This window comes from Girardinichthys multiradiatus, chromosome 12, assembly GCF_021462225.1.
Source record: "Girardinichthys multiradiatus isolate DD_20200921_A chromosome 12, DD_fGirMul_XY1, whole genome shotgun sequence".
Taxonomy (NCBI): Eukaryota; Metazoa; Chordata; class Actinopteri; order Cyprinodontiformes; family Goodeidae; genus Girardinichthys; species Girardinichthys multiradiatus.
Window position 1 is genome coordinate 17628790 of NC_061805.1, and position 24857 is coordinate 17653646.

The 24857-nt window shown below is 39.5% G+C and overlaps 3 protein-coding genes across 7 annotated transcripts; 1 reads left to right on the forward strand and 2 right to left on the reverse strand.

Annotated features, from left to right (window-relative positions):
* Positions 1–1931: 1931 nt before the first annotated feature.
* Positions 1932–5611, reverse strand: hint2 (histidine triad nucleotide binding protein 2). Its single transcript, XM_047381382.1, has 5 exons — positions 5381–5611; positions 5008–5145; positions 4800–4904; positions 2581–2653; positions 1932–2490 (listed from the first exon to the last, which is right to left on the reverse strand). The coding sequence occupies exons 1-5, from the start codon at positions 5465–5467 to the stop codon at positions 2399–2401; spliced, it is 495 nt and encodes a 164-aa protein (XP_047237338.1). The 5' UTR covers positions 5468–5611; the 3' UTR covers positions 1932–2398.
* A 581-nt stretch (positions 5612–6192) lies between these two features.
* mrps30 (mitochondrial ribosomal protein S30) lies at positions 6193–11229 on the forward strand. Its single transcript, XM_047381375.1, has 5 exons — positions 6193–6827; positions 7880–8025; positions 8210–8315; positions 9554–9730; positions 10589–11229. Exons 1-5 carry the CDS (start codon positions 6236–6238, stop codon positions 10852–10854), a joined length of 1287 nt encoding a protein of 428 aa, XP_047237331.1. The 5' UTR covers positions 6193–6235; the 3' UTR covers positions 10855–11229.
* A 583-nt stretch (positions 11230–11812) lies between these two features.
* emb (embigin) lies at positions 11813–24048 on the reverse strand. 5 transcript variants are annotated; one of them, XM_047381380.1, is made up of 9 exons: positions 23751–24047; positions 19237–19296; positions 18974–19157; positions 15387–15469; positions 15145–15281; positions 14360–14521; positions 13296–13413; positions 12551–12584; positions 11813–12475 (listed from the first exon to the last, which is right to left on the reverse strand). In XM_047381380.1, the coding sequence occupies exons 1-9, from the start codon at positions 23872–23874 to the stop codon at positions 12415–12417; spliced, it is 963 nt and encodes a 320-aa protein (XP_047237336.1). In that variant the 5' UTR covers positions 23875–24047; the 3' UTR covers positions 11813–12414. The 5 variants fall into 5 exon arrangements, with proteins under 5 accessions (XP_047237336.1, XP_047237333.1, XP_047237335.1 ...); XM_047381377.1 differs by having other exon boundaries at positions 19237–19314; XM_047381379.1 differs by having other exon boundaries at positions 23736–24047.
* Between the last annotated feature and the right edge of the window lie 809 nt (positions 24049–24857).

Sequence of the window (24857 nt, forward strand, 5' to 3'; positions counted from 1 at the left end):
CATTGTTTCTCAGGTTCCCACTTTCTTCTGAACATTTAGGCTCAGGGTGGTGAAGTCAGAGGGAAACAATGTCTCTGCATTGCGCAATGTGTTCTTGTCTTGATATTTTTATTTTCGATCTCATTTGAGTAAGTACCAGTAAATTGGACTTTGTCCTTACCATTCAGCTATCTCCTCAGGACCTCTCACTCTCCGTAGGTACTTGGTTGTGTTTGGGTCTCTTGAGGCCTCTTTATGGTTAATGTGTATCTGGATTAATGTTTATTAGTGTAATGCCAAGGTATCTGCAGCTTGTCCCAAACACCTGCAGTTTTACCTGGTACTTCAGCTCCTCTGCTTGATTCCAATGACACCGCAATATTGTTCATGGAAATTCTAATTCTGTGTGCCAGTGGCTGCTGATTTCTCATCTTGAAACCGGTATCTGCAGACACACATTTGTGATGATGTAGCTGAACAGACACACCGACAAAGAATTAACTTGGTGGACCAACCATGCCATACATTATATTAGATGATGTGAACATAACTGATTATCCCTTCATCATGGCACCTGTTAGCGATTGGGATATAATATGGGATACATTTTATCCTCAGTTTATGTTGAAAGCAGGAAAAATCCACCAGCATAAAGATTTAAGTGAGTTTGACAAGTGCCGAACCATGATGGCAAGGCGACTGGGGCAGAGCATCTCCAAATCTGCATGTGTTGGGGGTTATTCCTAATATGCAGTGGTTAATATCCTTCAAATTGGTCAAAGGAAAAGCTGAGCGGAACACTGCAGATCGGTCAGGTGCCCATGCTGTTACCATTTTCCACTTAAAAGCACCAACAATGAGCATTTTAGCATCAGTACTGGACACCTTCTTCCATGGACAGGCATTCCCTGATGGCTTTGGCCTCTTTAAGAAAGGTAATGTACCCTGCCACAAAGCAAAAATTGTTGATTAAATAATCACACATTGAGAACCACAACAATCATTTTATGTGTTCACTTGGCTCCATATTCCTCTGATTTGAATCCAATTAAGTATATATGGCCCGCAGATGCTCCATAGGATGTGCTACACCAGTCACATCAATTGGAGTCATGCATCACAACACAGGGCTTGAGGATCTACTAACATCTTAGGGCCAGCACACCTTTGGGGGTCTAATGAAGTCCATGCCTTGATGGGTCATTAGGGTTTCATGCCTGATCAATGCCGACACAGTTCCTCATGCTTCAGAGTCCCTGACTGTAGAATTATGTAATATATTTTCTTGTCAACACAGCGGGTACACATAAGTGTATATCTGGTGTTTTTCTAGTTGGCACTAACACTAACACACACCAAACCAGATGTAGGTAGTAAGTAGTTACATTTGCTTAAGCTGGAGACAAATGTTCTTCTATGAGTAGTGCACCATGCTCTTTACTTCTACTTGAGTATTATTTTAAAGTAACACTACTACTTTAGTAGTCTTTTTACTGAAAACTGTTTTGGACTACTTTTTACTTCTACTTGAGTGAAAATATATGTAAAGTAATGCTACTCTACCCACCTCTGCTCCAAACCAGCAAACTGCAGAGATTCTCACTGGTTGGGGATTTCACTGAGGTCGTCCATTTGGTTCAGATCCGTTGAGATTTGTTGTGTTACACTCTGAAAATGAGGTCATGACATATCCTAGTTTCTAACAATTAGTCCTTTTTCAGTGATTGAGTCATTATTAATTAAAACAGCAATGCCACTTACAGGTAATAATAATTGTATCTGTTACATTTAAAGAACTGTTTCACAATAAAATACAACTGGTCTTTATTTAAAGCCAAATCAACTAGTTGTCTTGCAGTTAACTTTTACATTTGTATGGATCGACATATTTACATTCAACATTTTCCTTTTTTATACTTAAAATGTCTCAATACAAAGAACATTTGTACAGACAGGTGTCAAATCATGTTTATTTAAGTTATGACATCAAGAGAGCTGGTATCTTCATACTGATGGGCTTCCTTTCATTTGGAGATTGATTCAACTACATAATATGCTCAATATATCTAATTACAAGCAGTCTGTTTCAAGACAAAGGTTGTTTTCGGTTCTGTCCATGTCTATACAAAAAATAACAAAGAAAGCAGTTGTGATAGTCATTAAATTGGTATTTTTGCCCCAACAACCTGATTTCCAAAGAGCTCGTAGCTAAACGGTAGGTTATTTCAGCATACTGTACAATGTGTCCTGCTTGATTATTATAGGTGTTAACACAGTCAAAACTAGTAAAAAAATAAAACTTTGAAAGACCTTTGGAAAGCCTGATGAACTACTGGCTTGAATTAATTAAAGAGTGAAGGAAAAATCTGGTTTCTTGAAAGGATGATTCCAGACGTTTTCACAGTTCTGCGTGAGCCTTTTATCCCGGCGGCCATGCCATCTGTCTTCCTCCCAGGACATGAATGTGAAGGTGGTATACTGACTGAGATCCGTGTTTTCCATCATTGATCACTGCAAATTCAATGCAGGCAATTTAATAGTCAATTATTAATTCATTTTATTTTTGAGAGACATCTTTATTAGCTAGACGAAACTACTTACCCACTCTGTAGCCTTCACTAAGAGATTCCTGCTTTGCCACATTTTTAGCAACAACCAACAAATGTCCCAAGAGCTGAATGTTGGAGAAACGTAAGCAAGACTGAATATTTTGAGACAAGAAAAACTACACCAGCTACTCAGCACATGTGACTTTCGGTTTAAGTACACTGCCTGAACCCAATTTCCTTCCTAAACACAAACCTCCAAACACAAAAATAATGACCTCTACTGGTCAAAGTTGGGTTTTACACAACACTCAAACTAGCTCCTTTAATTAGATTTTTTAATATTTCTAATAACTACGTTAATGAAATAACATTTGCAGTTTTCCGATACTTCATATTGATTCAGAAATTAAGCAAATTTTATCGGAACCAGGTACAGCACAGTACAGGACTGTGGACAAGTACATGTTCTCAAAATGGGTTTTGTTGCTTCATGTTGTTTTTACTTTAAAGTTACATCTAGTAAGTTGTGCTTAATAAATTGCCATTTATGTCACTGTTAAGAACAATAAGCAGATAAGAAAGTGTGGACTGGTGTTCAGGAGGATCTTTCTACTCTTCTCAGAAGAGTTTAAGTTTTCCAACTTCAAACTAAAGACTAAATTAGTAAGAAAGGGAAACTAAAAAACTTCGTAGGATCTTTGAAATCAAACAAAATTAAGGCTCCCTGTTTGAATTTTTTCTAAATTGTATTAAAAATGATTAACATGAAAAGCAATGCTAGAACAAGGAGTCTAGAAGTATTCTGAATTTAACTGAGTTCTGGTTAACTAATTTATATGATAATATTTATTCTTTCAATAACAGGCTTTTACAAGCTCAGGCCTTGTATTTGTATTCTGTTAAAAATGATTTAAAAACTTTACGCTTGATGTCTTCAAATCTAACAACTTCCAACAGGTGTGTAAAAATCTCCCCCACAGTATTTAGCCAAAGGTATGTTGAAAAAATTTTGTTTTATAGTAAATTACTGAGAGAGACTACACTTCAAGCCAGTAAACCTCCTTTACCATCGATGTCACTACAGGAGTCCCACAAGGCTACATGTTCAGTCCAGTACTTTCTGTAAACCTACCACTGCGTGGCCACTTGTGGCTCCAACACCATCACTGACTTTATGGACGACACAGTGGTGTTGGGTTTCATGACAAACAATGATAAAATGGCCTACACGGACGAGCTGCAGAACCTGATGTTGTGGTGACAGGAAGTCTGCCTCCAGCTGAAGTAAGACCAAAGAGCCCGTGGTGGACTGCAGCAGACACACACCAAGCCAATAAACATCAGCAGGAGCTCCAGTGGAAGGAGAAAGGAGTTCTAAGTACCTGGGTACCACATTTTTAAGGACCCAAGAGCTTTGTCCATATCCAAAGATCAAACCAATAAGGCAAAGCAGTGCCTGTGGCACTGGAGACGATTGAGGGAGCGCGGGCATCACATCCTGGTTTGGACAGAGAGGTATTTAAGAGGTTTAGGAGCATCATGGCCACGACAGAGCAACCCTCGAAGATGTTTTATCCTCAAGGCTCAAAGACTTCTCAATAAAAGGTATACCGCTACAAGGCACAATTCACTTTAGTTTTAATAGAACTGTAAATTATACATCTGTAATCTTTCTGATGTTTTCTTGCATCAGCTTGATCACCTCACTATTTCCTTTTTAAATATTTTATTAAGATTTAAAAATTTTGACAGAGTGATTTGTCATAATGTACGTTTACTGATATTCTTTATTCGAGTTGTTTTCTAACTTTTGATCTTTTTTACTAAATATAAAAATGAGATTTAATTAGATCTTCACTAAAAGATTTTTTTCTGTTGCTTTTTGTTTCATTTAATATGTTTCATTTATTAAGTGGGAAACATAATAAATATCTGGTTGCACCACTTGGAGGCAACAACTGGCATGTGCAATAATTCACACTGGGTCTTTAAATTGCTGTGGAGGGATTTTGGCCCACTTCTTTGCAGAACTGTAGGAATTTCCTGCTGCATAACCCAGGTGCACTTGAGCTATCGCAAACTGATGGCTGAACATTAATCTTTAGGATCTTCTGCTAGAGACAGGAATGCTGGCAAGTTTTCCAGGTTCTAAGGCAGTAAAGCAGCCCCAGACCATCACAATGTTTGACTGCCAGTATGATGTTGCAGAGTCTTGACCTATTCACATGAAGTGTTGTAACCTGCATTAAATTTCTGGGGAGAGAATCCTACCTCAGCATCATCATCTTTAGCTGCACTTATTCGAGGAATAGGGACCCTTGGAATAACCAAGAAATGAACAGGGGACTGTGGGCTTATATCCCTGAATGCCAAACACTGGTAAGAAGACAAAAAAGAACAACAATGTTGTCATTCCAAGTGGACTAGGTCATATGAGCTAACTATAACCCAACAGGTTTTGCAACCTCTAGCTGTTTACCTTGTCATCTTCATAGATGATATCTGCAGGGATGCTTTTATCAATCACTTTGGAGAAGATGGTTGGATCTGGAGAGCCGTACCTTTTGCTGGCCTCCTCTGCCAGCTTTACCTCATCACTTTTGGTGCAGAGTGATCTCTGAAGGGTCACACACGGGCAAATGGGAACATTATATTATCAAGACAAAATAAAGTGGTCATTTAGGCAGGGTAAATATGTTAATAAAGCAGACCTATTGGTGGTGGGACACTGACGCTTCCCCACAGCCACCAACAGGGCTACCACAGTGTTTGTTGACAAAATGCTCAGCAACAATAAGCGAAATGAAAATGTTTATAATAATAAGCAAACGGGCTGGTTTTAAAGCAGCTACCTCGGCTCGATTAACACGCTGCAGCGGGTTGAACAGACACGCTCTGGTCCCGACCAACTGTGCGCGGAAAATATTACGAAAATACATATCTGGCTACCACGTTGTTACAGTTTACTACTGATAATACTTCAGTCTCTTTCTCCGTTTCTGACACCAAAGCAAAATACCCCACAAACTCAGAAACTCCAAAGCAAATACGCCATGGTAATGCCGCATTCAAGTACCTCGCGTACACATAAAGCTAAATTAAGCCCTTGATGTGAGAAGCCTGTTTAATTTAAAACATATATTTGCGCATAAACTTTACAAGTCAACTTGCAATTTTGTACATAAGGTCATTCCACTTTTAATTTATTTATGACAGACACTAAAACGTAGATATCACGAGCCTACGAGCTTGTTAGCAACACAGATATCCGACAGTTTGTAAGTGGCCCTAAAGGTGACATCTGTGACGTAAGCAGGTGTCGCTTCAAGGGCAGCAGTGTTTTGAAACGCTAACGAAATGTTAATTAACGTAAAAAGTACTCCAAAATAAATATGATAAATATAAAATTTTAATGATCGTATGGAAATATAAATCAATTAATTTAGTGAAAGTTGGATTAGTTTAAAATAAAGCATCAACGCTATTTTTTCACAACTGATAGGTCTTTTGAAATATATGTTGTTTGTCAAATTTTAATAAAAAAAAAATTTAAAAACAAAAAATATTTACACTATTTACGCTCAGAAATGAAAGATGTAACAGTAAGGTTACCGCTAACGTTGAATACCAGTTGGTGGCGGTAGAGCACCAATTTGTCGTTAGTCAACCCTGAATAAAGACCAAGAGCAACAACTCAAAGAAGAAAGATGGCGGCCCGCACAAGACTGCCCTTGCTTCTCCCTAAAAGTTTTTCTCCGCTTAGAACCCAAAAACATGTCCACACCGAAGCAGCCGTAAAGGAGCCTTCGTATCCACCTATCGTCGCCTCTCTAACAGCTAAAAGCAAAGCCGCCCGGCTGCGGCAGATAGAAGAGCGCGTTAAAAAGATCCGCGCCTCTCCCGTGGAGGAAAAGCTGTCCCTCATCACTCGCATCCAGCGGATGAAATTTGTAGTCTACCCTCAGACATTCGCACGAAATGCAGACAGGTGGTACCAGCACTTCACCAAAACCGCGTACATCCCGGGCCTCCCGGATAAGTTCACCCCGGTGTCGGAAAGCTCCCCCTCAGTCGTGGATCAAACAGCTCCCCCGGGGATCGATGATGCTGTGTTCAATGAAATCCGAGACCTGGTCTCCCGTGTGATTTTACACGAGCACTGGCACAAGATGAAGAAGCGTAAACCTTTTCTGTACAAGACTCAGGAGCAGGTGGTCGGCCCCTTCCTGAGGACCCTGGTTTCTGGTCTAACCTACAGTTTGGCAAAATACAATCCACTGCTCCATCTCTCCAGTCTGGGTATGGATGACAAAGTTTCACTACCTGATACAATAAATCACTAATAAACCTTTTGTTGTGGACTGTTTAGGATTTATTCTTACAGAATGGTCACAGAACAGCTGTAGTCACAACAGATGAGTAAAGCTGCTGAGCCACAAGGATAAAGAAACGAGTTGTCGAAGTTAGCTGAAAGCAGGCAGCGTTGTGTTGTCATTCAGGGAGAGATGTTAAGTTTGAAGGTCAGAATAAGTTGCACTATGACTTTGTGAACCCAGGAAGATCTTATCAAGTGTAGCAGAAAAACATGTGAGGGCATTGCAGAACATACACAAGGACAGCAAGACAGTGGTGAGGTGTGTGGTAGGAGATGGGTTCAAAGTAGAGGTGGGATTATGGTAGGGACTAGCTCTGAGCTCCCTCCTGTTTATCAAGATGATGTACAGGTTAATGTTTGAGGTTAGATAGGAATCCCCAAAGACTGGCCGCTAGCATTGTGAAATGTAGTGAAAGTAATGAGCAGCTGAGAGGGAGCATGGAGAAGAGAAGGTATGTTCTGAAGAGAAGAGGAATGAAAGTCAGAAGAAGGACCAAAGAACAAAATTGCACCTGAATGTACGGGTGGATCAATGAAGGAGTAAGGAGTGGAGGTACTGAAGGTTGATGGGTTTGAAAACAGTTTGTCCTCAGAAGGTATTACGTTATTTTAAAAGCTCACCCGACAGAAGAATCAGACTTCTGAATTTTCTTGACAGTTAACGTTTGGTCCTTTTAAGAACTATAGAATCATAATTATGGCATCCAAGAATTGATTTTATTTCTTGAACTGAACGTTGTGTAATTGGATTGCATTGGGATGAGCTGGATCCATCTGAACTGAATTAGGACCTAATTGAATTCTGAGTATACATTTGTTGTCAGTTGTCGCTGAATTGTGTTTTTCAGCAAACATTTGTCCTGTGAAATAAATTGTGAACCCGACTACATCTCTCAGTTCCCGCAGCACCGACCACATAAACCAGAGTCCCCTTTCAGTGCTAGTTTTGGTCTCTGATGTTTGTCTTCTTCTTCAGATCTCAGACCACAGGTGAACTTTTATTGGAGGAGGGGAAACAGAACAATACCAAAGGGCCATCGCAAAGGCCAGCCAGAGCCAATCAGGTTCCAGATTGACGACCGCCCACACAGCCAGATTAGAATACCTCAGCAACTAACGCAGGTAAAAAACAAAAACACATTTGCACATCAATGAATGTCAGCAACAGAGATACTCAGTCTATTGTTGCGTCAGATCACGTCTGTAGACACAGGTGTAAAAGTTTCTGTGTAAACGTACCCCAAATAAGACTTCACCCAAAAAACAGCACTCTGTTAACTTTGTATTTTACTTTAATGTTTTTCAGTTTACTGCACTGGAGGCCTCTTACACAGCTGAGGTCCCAGAGGTACCCTATGCCCCCAATCTGATGCCCTTGTTCAGAAGGCAGTATGAAAACAACATCTTCACAGGTAACACTGCAACTAAAAAAAATTGTTAGTATCTACAAGGGTGGCTAATGGTTTGCATGTACGTACATCATTGGATTTCCTGCGACTGACAGAAACTGTGTTTTTTTTTTTTTTCTAACTTTACTGTTGTGCATCGAGTCTGGGCTGCTTTGATCAGAGTGTGACCAAATGAAATGCAACTAGTCGCTCTGTGTTGTAGCCCTGGCAGAAAACGAGCTGCTAGCATTATTTCTATGACCTCAGTGTGAATTCAGAGGAAACTGATAACAATGACTTTAACAGCTGATATAAATCTGCCACTCTGATTAGGTTTGGAAGAGCAGAGGGGTTGCTTTTAAAAGGAAGTGATGTTTAATATTTTTCTTTTATCAACAATTGTTACCGTAAAAAAAACAACTACTTCTCATTCTAGTTTTGCACCAGAATGGCCTTACAAACATCGATCTTGGCATTGGCAAAATTTTACTTAAATTAGCTTAAATCGTTGATTTAAGATTTATCAAATTATCAGGAGAGAAAGAGAGAGGTTCAGCTGCTTAGAAGAAAGTTTCAGGGTGCCCAAGGATGTCCAGCAATAGCCAGGCCTTTGCCTTAAAAAGATGGAACTAAGCGATTAGGTTGCTACTGATGCAGAGCTTGCTCAGGAATCTTTGAGGCTGGTCTGATGTGAGGAAGAGCTGGAAATAAGCTTCTTCTCCAAGAAAAACATCAAGGATAGATTTGTCTCAGACGAAGCCTTTGGAACATCTGGAAATAGGACTTTTCAGACAAGACAAGGTGAATACTATCAGTAATCATATGTCATGCAGACAATGAAGCATGCTGAGACCATTCATGTGTGGGGTTGGCTAAAATGCGGGGTCCATGACCAAGAATCTCCCCGGATATCAATCACATCGAGGCCCTGGTCCTTAAAAAGCGAACACAGATAAAGTAAGAAAACGCCATCGGTCAGGATTTGGCCGAGAAGCTGAGATCTACTATGCCAGAACAAATGACAGAAGCCTTGAGGAAGAATGGTTGACACTATCGGTATTGAAACTACATATAAATTAGATGCATTTCTCAATTAAAGCCCCTGAAGGCCATACAAAGTTTATTATTGAACTTCAGAATACAATCAAAACATCTGAAAAAGTTTCCAACGGCAGAAACATTTCTGTCAATCTAAAATGTTTTGGCTGCAGCTTTAGATTCTTTACAAACTTAGGGTTAACACAATGTGTTGAACTCTGCAGGAGCAAAGCTGCCAGACCCAGCCTGCTATGGTCACACTCAGTTCCATTTCGTGCCCGACCGGTACCACAGAGAACGCATGGCTCGGCAGAATCAGTCTGACCAAGTGGAGGCCTTCCTCAGAGCCCACGCCATTGCCAGCCTTTTTGCTTGGACCGGAGCTCAGGCCACTTACCAAGGTCAGTTATTAAATCAGAAAACAGACGGCAGCCATGACTTTACTGCTTCTGTTGCAGCATTTATTCTGCAGTGCTGTTTTTTTTCTTACACTGAGGGAGGGAAAAATTCAGTTTTCAAACATTCGTTCCACTTAGTAGTTCTACCTTAATGTGTGTTTAAATCTCAGTAAAGCTGCATGTTATCACAAAATATGCTTTAAAAACAAAAGAACTGCCAACACGTTTGTTCGAGATTTGAAGTAGTATTCACTCATTTCATCTTTTTATCCAACATTTCAGTTGGGTGGAAATATTTGACATTCTAGATTTTTTTACTATCCTATTGACAAATGATGTATCCTTGCTTCCTTCTCTCCTTCCTTTCTTCTTTCCTTTCTTTCTTTTTTTGGTTTTTTGTCTTCCTTTCTTGTGTCAAGTCTCCCATGGTCGCTTGCATTTTCCTTTTTTCCTCCCTTGTTTCCTCCTATTCTTCCTTGTTGTAGCTTTCTTCTCGAGTCCTTTCTTCTTTTTCCTCATGTCAGTTTTCCGCCTTGAGTCCTTCCTTCTCTCCACTCGTTTTCTTCCCTTCGTTTCTTGTGACCTGCCCTCTTCCATTTGTTCTTTCTTCCTTCTTTCTCTGTGACCCTCCTTCCATCCTGTTTCTGGTTCTGCCATTTCCCATGCCTGCCCACAGTTTTAATGTCTGCCAGAAGTTAATGGTGAATTTTACTGTTCTTATTTTAAAATGAACATATAGAACTGAGAACTCTGAATAGTTGTGTCTGGAAAAGTCTGAAACTTTTACCTGGAAAATGTGTAGGAACCCTGGAGTTAGTTGAGAAAAGAGTTTCAGGTTTTCCTACCTTCCACCCTCTACAGGTTTCTGGAACTATGAGGATGTCTCCAGACCCTTTGTGTCGCAGGCTGTCATCACAGACGGCCATTTCTTCTCCTTCTTCTGCTACCAGCTCAACACTCTGGCCCTGTCTGTGGAAGTGGACACCAACAACCCCAGGAAAAACCTCTTGTGGGGCACTGAGAGCCTGCGACTCTATGAGGACGTGCAGGACGGAGAGGTGTTGGGTTTGAACGATGGCGTCATCAGGCTACTGGTTCAGTTCCTCGTGAATCAGCCTCACAGTTGAGCAGGAGATTAACATGCAGGAAGCTGCATGTTTGTTCAGGTGTGAGCAAGATGCAAAAACAAAACTTACTGTAAGAGTCGGACATGAGAGAATCGTTCGGACTGTAGTTTGAAAAAAATGTGGGTCAAGCTTGTAAAAACCAAACTAACCATAGACAGACAGTACATTTAAGCTCAAGATGGAGATCCTGAACAGTAACAAAGTGGTTTTGTCTTTTCTTCCAATAATGTGATTGTTTAATTCACTCTTGTTAATTTAGCATCTGGTGCTCATTACTGCTTTAAGGGGATACACCAACGTTATTCCCTTTCAGCTTTTACAGAAAATACAGTTAGTGCAAAACAACAGCTGTCAATAAAACATCTGCCACCCCAAGCTTTAAGCTACTTTGTTCTTATTGGGAAATACATATGTATGTTCTTAACGTCAGTTCGCTGGCTGATGTATACTTAAATGTAATGGTATTTTACTTTCTTAAGATTTTGTAGTCCACAGTGTTGTCGTTGATTGTGTTTCTGGTTCCTGTTTGGGTCAGTGGACTCCCAATATCACAGAATATGACCCCTGATCAAACCACAATTACACTGAGCAACAACCTATAAGTTATTACAGTCATTCAACCACATTGTCTTACAGTAGACTATGATTGTAGAAAATTACTTTAGGTCACTGGGTGTCGAAGGAGGTACAAGTTGTCCTCAAGGTGGTTTATAAATTGAGTCATGGTCAGAAAACACCATGCCCACATTGAAGCATGGTGGTGGTTATGCTGTGGAGAGCCTTCTCATCAGCAGGCAGAAGGAAACTGGTCAAAATTGGAAAAAATGGATGGAAAAGAAAACCTTAATGAGATTGGACATAGGTCCCCCTTCAACCAGGACTATGATGCTAAATGCACAGCTAAACCAACAAAGCAGTGAGTAATGGAGAAATGGCCCAATCAAAACCCAGACAGCCATTAGTTTGTGTAGCTTTATTATTATTGCTTGCTTATACAGTGAAGGCTGAATGTATTTTCCAAGACACTAAATGACAACGATGCACAAGTACTTCGATATGGACGTTACCATGGCGGCTTGTGTTAAGGTAAACAACACGCTGGACACGTCTATATTTAGGGTGACAGAAATCAAATCATTGCTGGCGTGGAGAACAGTTAGTCAATTGCTTTCTGAGAGTGTTAAGGCACTGCTCACAAACCACAACCCATTACACAGCAGCTGTCAAGGTGGGAAGGGGTTTTCAGTCTGAAAAAAAAAGTTCTTCCGTTTGTGTCAGATGCTACAAAGCAAACATGCAAATGGCAAACCTGCAAAATGCTTCACTCTTTGGCGTTTGTGACCACTGGAAAACACGTTCATTGGTGTGACAGTCGAAACAGGAAGCTTGTGTGTGTATGAGTCAAAGGAATAAGTGGAGGTCATAGTACTTAGCTGCTGTTAAGGACTAAGATACATACAAAAAATAGCTGTTTATATTTTGCTGTAAAGCTCTTCACATTCCAAACTAAAGACATTTTGACAGATGCTTGAGTTTGTTGAATCTCTGCGGACGTCTCTTTTAGGCTTTGCGCTGTCTTACTGAGTTGCTTTCTTCAGCTCCATTTTCTTCACCCTGAGGTCTGAGGCGAAAAACATTAAAAAAAAACATAATACATAAACATAAAAACCTGTAAAAAATATTTTACAGTACTCACTGTGTGTTCATTGGGTCAGCATTAGGACCGTCAGCTGTGAAAAAGGGCAGTAAATGATTTCCATTCAAACAGCCAGTGGATTAATTATATTAAAAGTTAAATATACACACAAAATAAATATTTTAATGGCAAATTTCTTGAAATTTTTTATTTTTATTTTACAGTAAAGATTTGTGGAAAACCCCTAAAATAAATTACTCTATTGGAGTAGCATAATGTCACACTGAAAAATTAGGGAAAATCCCATTTTTAATCCCAGTACAGGAAAAAATCCCAGACTTTTTTTTCTTTAAATCTCCATTTCTGTGTTAATTTGGTCAAATGTTCTGGATCTTTATCATATTTAAAGAGGCCATCAGATTTTTATCTCAAATTTGGTATTATAAATAGTCCATAAAGCCATGCATGCTAACAAGGGTCCGAGGGCACTTTGGAAAAGAATCAGTCCCACAGCATCACAGATCCTTCTCTGTACTTAACAGTGGGCATGAGGTGCTTTTCCACATATTCATCCTTTTTACACCAATCTAACCGAAGCGTTCAGTAAGTGTCTCATTTAACCAAAGCACAAAGCTCCATTGTTAAAGTCCCGATAGAGTTTAACAAACTCTTCAACAAGTTTATGTTTTTAAAGATTGGACCCTTATCCCCTGTGCAAACACCTTTTGCAGGCTATCATATGCCAGTCAGCTCCATGCAATGAATAACAGCAAAATGGAAAAAAAACAAAAAACATGTTGAGTACCTTCTGCTTCCTTTCTCTTAGAATGACTCCTCTCGTAGATGAGAATTGCAGCAACCAGAATGACAACTTCAACCAGGATGGTTAAAAAAGGCTTCAGTGGCTCCAGGATGGTGATTACCTTCAGAAGTATGTTGGTACAGAAAAAAACAAAACATTGGGTTCATGTTGTTTAAACCCTAAGCTAAACTACAAATTACAAAGATGCTTTAGATAAAACGGTATCATGAAACCAAACTGGAGATCAAAATGTTAAATCCAAGGCTTGGTTTGGACAAACTAATAGGTGTGATTAATGTGAGCTCATTTCCACCATTTATTGACATTTAATGTCAAAAAACCTTTTTTTAGCAATTTCTAGAGTATTAGAAATAGTATTCTTAAAATATTACGAAAATTCTCTACCTCACAAAACAAAAAGTTTAATTTCTTTATAATGGCATAAACACTAGTTATCGCAAGATAACAAAATCTATTTTCTCATAAAACTAAAATAGTTGCCTGGGAATGAAAATGGTTTGTTTTTTTAATGCTTTAACAATCTGTGGTTCTCATTCTCCATTCAGTTTGTTTCCTTATGTCCAGTTTAGTATAAATTATGTTGCTCTCAATCAGTATTGAAGTGCTCTTTTGCCACAGAAAATTCAGTAGAAGCACAAACAATGATTAACTCATTTAAAATGCACCGATCTGAAGGATCTGGAAAGAAGCACTAATTTAAAACCAAATTGCTTTTTTTGCCATATCTTATCGTCGGAAAAAAAAAATTTCTCATTTGCACAAGACAACGTTAATTTTCCTGTGACACTGAATTAATTATTTTTTTTTTTGCTATCACCTGAAAACCACATAAAATAGGTTATAGTTAGTTGGGATGACTAAACTGCTAAAGGCAATTTTTTTACTTTTTCATACTTTTGCAGAGCTCTTTTCTACTCAAACTCATCACTCACACATGCAAAACGCAATTATGTTAAGGAGGTAAAAACTGAAAAGGTTGAAAAAAAAAAACTAATGTAAAAGTTTAAAATTAGGCTCAGTGTTTAAATGGCTCCTCTCAAGCTGACCTTCAGCTCCACGTGGCTCAGGCTGGTGCTGATGGCGTACACTGCGCCGCAGTAATACAGGCCAGCGTCAGCTTCGCTCACGTTCTTCACCTTCAGCTTGGTCTTCCAGCCCTCGCTGCTGATCAGGTAGCGGTGAGGTTCTGTGGCCACAGATATCTGCTCCTGCAGGATGGCAGCATTGAGCAATGTTAGTTTTTGGTTTGGGCAAAAGCTGATCAAAGGACTTACATGCATTTGAAAGTAAGGCAAGATAAGGTGAGCTGTACTGAAGAGCTAAAAATCAGTTCGAAGTTTCTCAATCTTGTTTCTTTAAAAACTTGAAAATTTAATGTCTTTTGAACTCCTTTACACCTAATGCCATGCGTCAAACTATATTTAGAAGCAAAAAAACAAAAAAATTTGGACATTTTAACCAGAACTTTTAATGGTCATTGGAGTTGTTTAATGCTTGCTGTTATCAATTCTTAGCAATTACCATAACATAATGGGCTGTTAGGTCGTATTAAAAGAGGCTGTGAAAAGGTGCTAGAAAAAATATGAATAATGTATAGGATATCTCTCTGCAAATACTTCTACAGGAGGGTTCTATTAAAGTGGCCATCTAAATATTAGGTTTACCGGAAAAAAGGCCACCATTTCAAACACTGAAAGATAACTTTTAAGTCTAATTGCTAAAGGTTTGACATGATAGTAATTTTGTCCAACTACAGAGAAAAGCTGACCATAAACCAAAGAGTGCAACCTTAACGATCACCAGTGCCATTAATCTGAGTGACCTCACCCACCTTCTCGGTCCCATTGTATTTAAACCAGTTCCAGGAGTTGGGTGTTGGTTTGTTTTCCTCCATCTTACAAGTCAGCACCACAAAGTCACCCACATAGGAGACGATGGGCTTATCTCTGATCTCTCCTATCTGCGGAGCTGTAAGACGAAGCAGACAGAGTGCTGCTGTTTATATCTGTGTATCTGCAGCAGGGATCTGATTTGACTGGATATTATAAGATGTGCTGCAGTTGTGACCTGTACCTGCCAGAATAAAAACTAGTTCTGCTACATTTCCAAACACGCACGTGTAATTTCCAAGGTTTTCCTCATTTACAATACTGAACCTGAAAACCAGAGAGAGAAAAGAGAGCTGAGACATTGTAAAAACATAATAACTTAATATAATAATACATGTCATCACTACAGTTTTCTCCTATACAGGTCCTTCTCAAAATATTAGCATATTGTGATAAAGTTCATTATTTTCCATAATGTCATGATGAAAATTTAACATTCATATATTTTAGATTCATTGCACACTAACTGAAATATTTCAGGTATTTTATTGTCTTAATACGGATGATTTTGGCATACAGCTCATGAAAACCCAAAATTCCTATCTCACAAAATTAGCATATTTCATCCGACCAAAAAAGAAAAGTGTTTTTAATACAAAAAACGTCAACCTTCAAATAATCATGTACAGTTACTCAATACTTGGTTGGGAATCTTTTTGCAGAAATGACTGCTTCAATGCGGCGTGGCATGGAGGCAATCAGCCTGTGGCACTGCTGAGGTCTTATGGAGGCCCAGGATGCTTCGATAGCGGCCTTTAGCTCATCCAGAGTGTTGGGTCTTGAGTCTCTCAACGTTCTCTTCACAATATCCCACAGATTCTCTATGGGGTTCAGGTCAGGAGAGTTGGCAGGCCAATTGAGCACAGTGATACCATGGTCAGTAAACCATTTACCAGTGGTTTTCGCACTGTGAGCAGGTGCCAGGTCGTGCTGAAAAATGAAATCTTCATCTCCATAAAGCTTTTCAGCAGATGGAAGCATGAAGTGCTCCAAAATCTCCTAATAGCTAGCTGCATTGACCCTGCCCTTGATAAAACACAGTGGACCAACACCAGCAGCTGACACGGCACCCCAGACCATCACTGACTGTGGGTACTTGACACTGGACTTCTGGCATTTTGGCATTTCCTTCTCCCCAGTCTTCCTCCAGACTCTGGCACCTTGATTTCTGAATGACATGCAGAATTTGCTTTCATCCGAAAAAAGTACTTTGAACCACTGAGCAACAGTCCAGCGCTGCTTCTCTGTAGCCAAGGTCAGGCGCTTCTGCTGCTGTTTCTGGTTCAAAAGTGGCTTGACCTGGGGAATGCGGCACCTGTAGCCCATTTCCTGCACACGCCTGTGCACGGTGGCTCTGGATGTTTCTACTCCAGACTCAGTCCACTGCTTCTGCAGGTCCCCCAAGATCTGGAATCGGCCCTTCTCCACAATCTTCCTCAGGGTCCGGTCACCTCTTCTCGTTGTGCAGCGTTTTCTGCCACACTTTTTCCTTCCCACAGACTTCCCACTGAGGTGCCTTGATACAGCACTCTGGGAACAGCCTATTCGTTCAGAAATTTCTTTCTGTGTCTTACCCTCTTGCTTGAGGGTGTCAATAGTGGCCTTCTGGACAGCAGTCAGGTCGGCAGTCTTACCCATGATTGGGGTTTTGAGTGATGAACCAGGCTGGGAGTTTTAAAGGCCTCAGGAATCTTTTGCAGGTGTTTAGAGTTAACTCGTTGATTCAGATGATTAGGTTCATAGCTCGTTTAGAGACCCTTTTAATGATGTGCTAATTTTGTGAGATAGGAATTTTGGGTTTTCATGAGCTGTATGCCAAAATCCTCCGTATTAAGACAATAAAAGACCTGAAATATTTCAGTTAGTGTGCAATGAATCTAAAATATATGAATGTTAAATTCTCATCATGACATTATGGAAAATAATGAACTTTATCACAATTTGCTAATTTTTTGAGAAGGACCTGTATTTCAATGAGAGCTTGACCAGTAAACCATGAGTCAAACCATTTCTTTCCATCCTCCTATTTTATACTTTCAATGACATAGAGCTATGAAAATCTCCATGATTGGGGACGAGGGATAGCTGCCGCCCACAGTTAAAAAAATTTTCAAATACCATGTACAGTTTCCGAGATATTAGACTTTGTTCGGGGGCTTGTTCAGACTCACAGAGTGAGGTGCTGCGTGAGTGAGAAACTGCAGGTGTCAAGTTACGCTGACGCTCTTTGCTGATTGGCTGATTCATTCCTGCCTCTCTGTGTCTCACACACAGACACACACCCACACACACATACATGGATTACTATCTTTCTGAGGACTTTGCATTGACTTCCAATTTTTAGGCTTATAATGGCATACATAATGATTTTTAAATAGCAAGCAGGTTCTATATAACTAATGGAAGTAACCCAGACCTGAAAGGACAACCATGATATCTTTCTGAGGACTTTGCATTGACTTCCATTGATTTTCATTCATTTCTATATATTAAACCTGACCTGACCCCTAACCCTTTGACCATATTCATAGGAGGCAAATACATGTTGTGTGGGATACTTAAACAGCATGTACTGCGGTTCCAACATCCACACAACAGTGATTGACCCTAAAGGGCAATTTCTTTCATCAACCCTCCATGCTTACTAATGATTATTTAAAGCTTATAATAACATACACAATGGTTTTAGAATAGCAAGCATGTTCTATATAACTAATACAAATAACCCAGACCTGAAAGGACAACCATGCTTGATTTTCAAAGTAAGACAAAACATGCTCTACAAAATAAAAGCCTTTAAACAATAGATGATTGCAGGAGTGGGCTTCACACTACTGTTGGAGCTCCCCCAGTGATGGGAATGGGACTATGCTGGTCCTTTGAAACAGGCTTACTGAAACTTTCAAAATAAAAGCCCACACCTTCCATAGTTACTATGGATTTTGTGAGCTGACAAGTGCATAGAAAATGATTTTTAAATAGCAAGCAGGTTCTATATAACTGATGGAACTAACCCAGACCTGAAAGGACAACCATGCTGCATTTTCAAAATAAGACAAAACATGCTCTACAAAATAAAAACCTTTACAATTTAAAGTATAGATCATTGCAAGACTTCACACTATTTTTGGAGCTCATCAAGTGTAGGAAATAGGACCATGTCAGCCCTTTAAAATAAGGCTTACTGAAATTTTCTCAATAAAAGCCTCAGTCTTCCAGACTTACTAGTAATTTTTTAAGGTGATAATTGCATACATAATGATTTTTAAATAGCTAAACCTAACGGCCAGAGAACCTTTGTGGTCCGAGAAGCACGCACCAAGAGGCAGGCCCCGTCTAAATTTCTTCCAAAATTTTCTATTTCCTTTGTTCCCCGCTGGTTCCTTGTGTTTCCGTGTGCGTGTTTAATACCCTGTCTGTTCGTGCTATGAGCATTAAAGACTCGTCTAACCTGCAAACCTTGGGTCATTATCTGCATATTAGTCCTTCAAAAAACCCTCATTATTGCACAAATATTTAATTCTAATATTTTCTATTTTAAAACTAAAACAAAAAAAACAAAAAAAACATCTGTTGTTGCTTTTAATTGCTACAAGTTTCTGATGAGAATAACAAACCATGCTGTCCTAAAAGCAGTGCAACAACCCTTTAATCAGAAGCCAGCTTTGAGTTTTGCAAAGATCCCTTTTCTAAAACTATGGGGGTTTTTTGTCAGTTGATTTATTTTAAGAAAAACAAAAATCACATAAAACGCACACATGAATAGCTTACACTTGTTTAAGATTATACTGCTGGTTCTCCAAGTCCACGGTGACTCGGCTGTCCTGAATTTCCACTCCATCTTTTCTCCAGTAACCGGTGATGTTGGGCTGTTTGTTCTGATTCCCAGTCCAGGTACACTCCAGCGAAATATTGACAGGACTCAGCAATTCAATATTCTCAAATGTATTCTCACCTGAGTGGAGCCAAGCACAAAATGTGAAAAAATTTAAAATGTGGTCATTAGATAATTATCTAAATGTAAAGATTTTCACCTTTGAGGACGACGCTCCTGGTGTCCGTTGGCAAGGTGGTGATGAGAGCCAGCGGCGGTGCTGTTGGACCCACAGATTCTGTCAGCAGAATCAATCCTCTTATTTGGACACATGTCGTTTAATAAGCTTCAACTAACAGCACTGATAATAAAACAGGACCTAAGTAGAACTGTTGCATTGATTTAGTTTGTTTGTTGCTGTGTTTCTGTAGTAAAAAAGCTCAAAATCCTTAGTTAATTTCACAACTTCTAGGAGGCCTGGGGTCGTTACAGTGCCTTGAGAAAGTACTCGGCCCCCTTGAACTGGTCAACCTCTTGCCACATTTCAGGCTTCAAACATAAAGATATAAAATTCAAATTTTTTGTGAAGAATCAACAACAAGTGGGACACAATCGTGAAGTGGAATAAAATTTATTGGATGTGTCAAACTTTTTTAACAAATAAAAAACTGAAAAGTGGGGTGTGCAATATTATTCGTCCCAGTCTCAGGGCTCTTGCAGACTCCAACAGGTTTTCTTCCAGAATGTTCCTGTATTTGGCCTCATCCATCTTCCCATCAATTTTGACCATCTTCCCTGTTCCTGCTGACGAAAAGCAGGCCCAAACCATGATGCTGCCACCACCATGTTTGACAGTGGGGATGGTGTGTTCAGGGTGATGACCTGTGTTGCTTTTACGCCAAACATAGCGTTTTGCATTGTGGTCAAACAGTTGGATTTTGGTTTCATCTGACCAGAGCACCTTCTTCCACATGTTTGGTGCGTCTCCCAGGTGGCTTGTGGCAAACTTTAAATGAGACTTTTTATGGATATCTTTGAGAAATGGCTTTCTTCTTGCCTCTCTCCCATAAAGGCCAGATTTGTGCAGTGTACGACTGATTGTTGTCCTATGAACAGACTCTCCCACCTCAGCTGTAGATCTCTGCAGTTCATCCAGAGTGATCATGGGCCTCTTGGCTGCATTTCTGATCAGTCTTCTCCTTGTTCGAGATGAGAGTTTAGAGGGACGGCCGGGTCTTGGTAGATTTGCAGTGGTCTGATACGCCTTCCATTTCAATATGATTGCTTGCACAGTGCTCCTTGGGATGTTTAAAGCTTGGGAAATCTTTTTGTATCCAAATCCAGCTTTAAACTTCTCCACAACAGTATCTCGGACCTGCCTGGTGTGTTCCTTGGCCTTCATGATGTTCTCAGCGCTTTGAACAGAACCCTGAGACTATCACAGAGCAGGTGCATTTATACGGAGACTTGATTACACACAGGTGGATTCTATTTATCATCATCAGTCATTTGGGACAACATTGGATCATTCAGAGATCCTCACTGAACTTCTGGAGTGAGTTTGCTGCACTGAAAGTAAAGGGGCCGAATAATATTGCACACCCCACTTTTCAGTATTTATTTGTTAAAAACGTTTGACACATCTAATAAATTTCATTCCACTTCACGATTGTGTCCCACTTGTTGTTGATTCTTCACAAAAAATTTGAATTTTATATCTTTATGTTTGAAGCCTGAAATGTGGCAAGAGGTTGAAAAGTTCAAGGGGGCCGAGCACTTTCGCAAGGTACGGTACATCAATGAAAGCAGCCTGCTTTTCTACATGTGTATAAAGCAGGTTGTCTTGGAAAAAGTAAAATATTATAAATAATCTTGTTTTTCCTCATTGTTGGACCAAATACCAGTAGTGTGCCTTATTATGATGTTGATTAAAGAGTACTGGGGCCCCTTTTCAACGTGGTTTACCATGTCCTAAAATTATCAATAGTACAAAACATGTCACCATCACTGTAAATAGGTTATTTACCAACAAAGATACAAAACAAAGTTGTCCCCAGTTGCTTGGTACCACATTAACCATAATTTTCTGAATGATACATTGTCTCCCATAGTTGTGGAGGAATTTGGAAACATTCTTCTTTACAACTCTGCTTGAGTTCATTTCGCTACGCGGAAGTTAGTTTTCTGCACAGTTCTCCTGGTCCTGCTAGAGCATTTTATTTAAGCCTTTGTTTTGGACTCAAACTGGACCATTTATATTATTTTTCAGTAATTCTGTTGGAAATTTGCTGCTGTGTTTGGCATCATTGTTGTGTCGTTCAGTCTGTCTCAACCAAGCAGAGAGGCATTTGTGGTCAGCGACTGCAAGATACCAAGGCTATGTGGTTGTAGGAAGCCCAAACTTCCCTTCATCACAATGCCTGTTTGTGCCAATATGCTGAAATGCATCACAACCAAACATCTCTACTTTGGTGTCATCAACCCAAAGAACATTGTTCAGGAAGTCTTGTGGATCATTCAAATGTTGCTAAACTACCTTGTGCTGCCATATTATTTTCAGAGAGAATAGCCTTTCTCTTGGCAACCCTTTTAAACAAGTCACACTCGGTTTTCTAATCATGCTGTGATGAATTTTAGTATTTACCAAGCTAACCGAGCCCTACCAAGTTCTTTGTGATTTTTTGCAATTTCTGTGAGCATTACATGACCTGGGAATGAATATCCTGGGATTTTCACTTCCGAAAAGATTGACAATGCTGTAAATATTTACATTGTAGGATGAGAGGCTTCAGATAATTTCCACTTAGTTTCCATTTTGCCTTGAAAAACAAAACAATTTCGTAAAGGCCAAGTTATGTTTATTATTTTCTTATTATTTCATAGAATAGAAAGAGGGTTTCTTAATTTTCCCCTAACCATATAGATTCAGTTTCATGGCAATTTCACGCTGCTGCTAAAGATCTTAACATTTACTGTTGCAAGCAGAGTGAGTTATCTTACAAGTAAAATACAGTTTTTCAACCCTGCAGCAGCTTGTGTGGTGAGCTGCAGGTGGGTGTTTATTTTTGGTTATTGAATCTCTTCCCAGTAGACCAACAGATTGAGCAAAACTGAGTGTGGCCTCCAAATTTTGAGCCACAGACAGATTTTGTCGTTAGCATGAAATGCCTATAACTGCTAAGCAAAAGTGGGCTTAAGGCTTTATTTTAGAGAAGCTAGATTAAAATTAACAATTCTATAACTGCTTGATTTGCTAAAATGAGATTGCTTCCGATCAAAGTCCTGGTTTATAACCAAAGTTCCCTTAAACCTGAGGTCACAAGCTGGAGGCTGGAGATTCTCTTCAGGATTTTCTGTTATATTACTGAATTCATGGTTGCATCAACTTCAGTGAATCCTCCAGGTTCTGAAGCAACAAAGCAACCCCAGACCCTCACACTCACCATGTTTGGCTGGTGGTATTATATTCTTGTTCTGAAATGGCACAAACATCATCCAGAAAGTTCCACATTTTGTGTTGTCAGTCCACAGAATATTTTCCCAAAAGTCTGGAGGATCTTTGTTTTTTTTTCTGTTCAGCAATGGATTTCAGCTTGAAACTGTCCCATGGAGGCCATTTCTGCCTAGTGCTGCTTTTGTGGAAAATGTTGTTCACTGTAGTTTGCTGGAGTCAAAAAAAAAAAAGCCCATAGAAACCCATTCCAGACTCATAGATGTCAGTGACTTAATTTATCATCTTTTCTTGAATTTCTTTAGATCGAAACATGATGTGTTACTTTATTGCCTTTGTCTTCTGTTTGGTCAACAGTGTTTTATTGTCCTAGAACTCTCCCAGTGATGTCAGTTTCCCAGTCTTTTCTACTGAATCAAGTGAGGACTGGAGTTGTTCTTTTATGACCTCCTGGATGAGTTGTTAGTGTGCTTTTGGAGTCATTTTAGTAGGCCATCCAAGTCTGAGAAGGTTCACCACTGATCCATGTTTTCTCCATTCATAGGTTTTGACTCTCACAGTAGTTAACTGGCATCCAAAAACCTTAGAAATTGTGTAACCCTTTCCAGACTGATAGATGTCAGTCTTTTCTTGAATTTCTTTACATCCGGACATGATGTGTTGCTCTTTGAGATCTTTTAGCCTACTTCATATTGTCAGACAGGTACTGTTCAAATAATTCTTTAAATGTACTTGTCTGCCACCTGTTTAACAAAACTCAAGCTAAACCGACTCTTTAAACATTTAGAGACAAGGAGGGCTGCAAGTAAAACTTTACTTAGGTTTAAAAAAAATGTATTAATTGTCGTTTGAAAACTTTCTGTATTTCCACAGGTTATCCTTGTCCGGTATTACATTTTTTTATTGATCTGAAACGTTAAGGTTGACAAAAAAGCAAAAACAGAAAAAAGGGGTGAATACTTTTTCACAGCACATACAATGTCTACTGATCTTTAAATTAAAACAAATACTGGATTTTGGTTCAATTGAAGTCTTTCAGTGTCCCATTGTAGTATCTAACCTGTGTTAGAGAACAAAAACACTTTTTTTGGAGATGTACACACAAAAAAATAAGGATGTTACTCTAGAAATGTTAAACTTGATCACATGTGGCGTAATCATCTGAAAATCTTGCTACAATTTCCTCCCAAGGTTACAGGAACATTCAGTGATAAACTGAAGAAGAACAGCAGAGTTTCACCACAACCATCAGAAACAGAAAGTCATACCTAAATGTGATTTACTTGAGCTGATGTGTCTGCAGGAAGCCAGAATCAGGAGGATGTGGATGGGAAGCTGTTTCCAGGAGGCTGTCATGGTTGTTATTTCTCTGTCCTCTGTGTGAGAAGGTCTGTGTGCCCACTGCATCGTCTCAGCCCCACTTCGCGCCCCTCCTCCTGCGGCTCCACAGTGACGCAGCAGTGAGATCACCCTGCATCCTGTGTGTGGGAGAAGACTCCATCCATTATTCAGTCAGACTGGCTTCATACCTTGATACTGCGCTCCAGTGTGGTGTGTCCTGCTGCACTGTTCGTGGAAAGGCAGTTCTGATTTTAATGCACTCCACTTCAGTGGTAAAATGTTGCTGCATGTGCACATCGATAAAACCGTTACATTAGTCTGTTGTTGCATTCTGCTGGAGTCTTTTTCCGCAAGGTCCTCTGTCGTGTTATCTAAGAGGATTTGGCAGGCACAAGTAACATGACCTGCCTCCCTTTGTGAGCAGGACAAAGAGAGGGAACTGTTCTGTATTATAAAAGACAACTAAATAAATGATGCATTATATTTTTAGAAATAAGTATTTTAAACTGTAAGAAACACACTTTCTAACATTAAGAAATCTCTGATTTGAAGGTCATATTTTTTGTATATTGACATATGTCAATATTTTCAGTTATAATATAGTTTTGTTATAATTTCTCTTTTCTCTGGGACAATCTTTAAGAATTTCTTAGTGTTTCTCAGTGCTATTTTGCCTTCAGTGTTATGTTTTTGAATTTAATTCTGATGTTTATTCACTTCCATGGCTGCAGGTGTGTAAAGTTTGATATGGAGAAACCTGACTGGTCTGCACCTCAACTTTCTTGAACACCTTTGGGATGAATTAGAGAGGAGGCTGCAGTTCTGGTTTTCTCATCTAGCTATGCATATGCTCCTAAACCTTGTGGAAGATGTTTAACAGAATAGTTAAAGTTGGTATTGCTGGCAATGGTGGGTCCATCAATAAATTGAACCTTCTAGATTAAGAATAGGATGTCATGAAAGTTCATGTACATGTAAAAATATACAGACAAATACTTTTGGCAAAATAGTGCAAGTCAAATGGGTCTGTCTTTTGTTTCTGTGGGTTA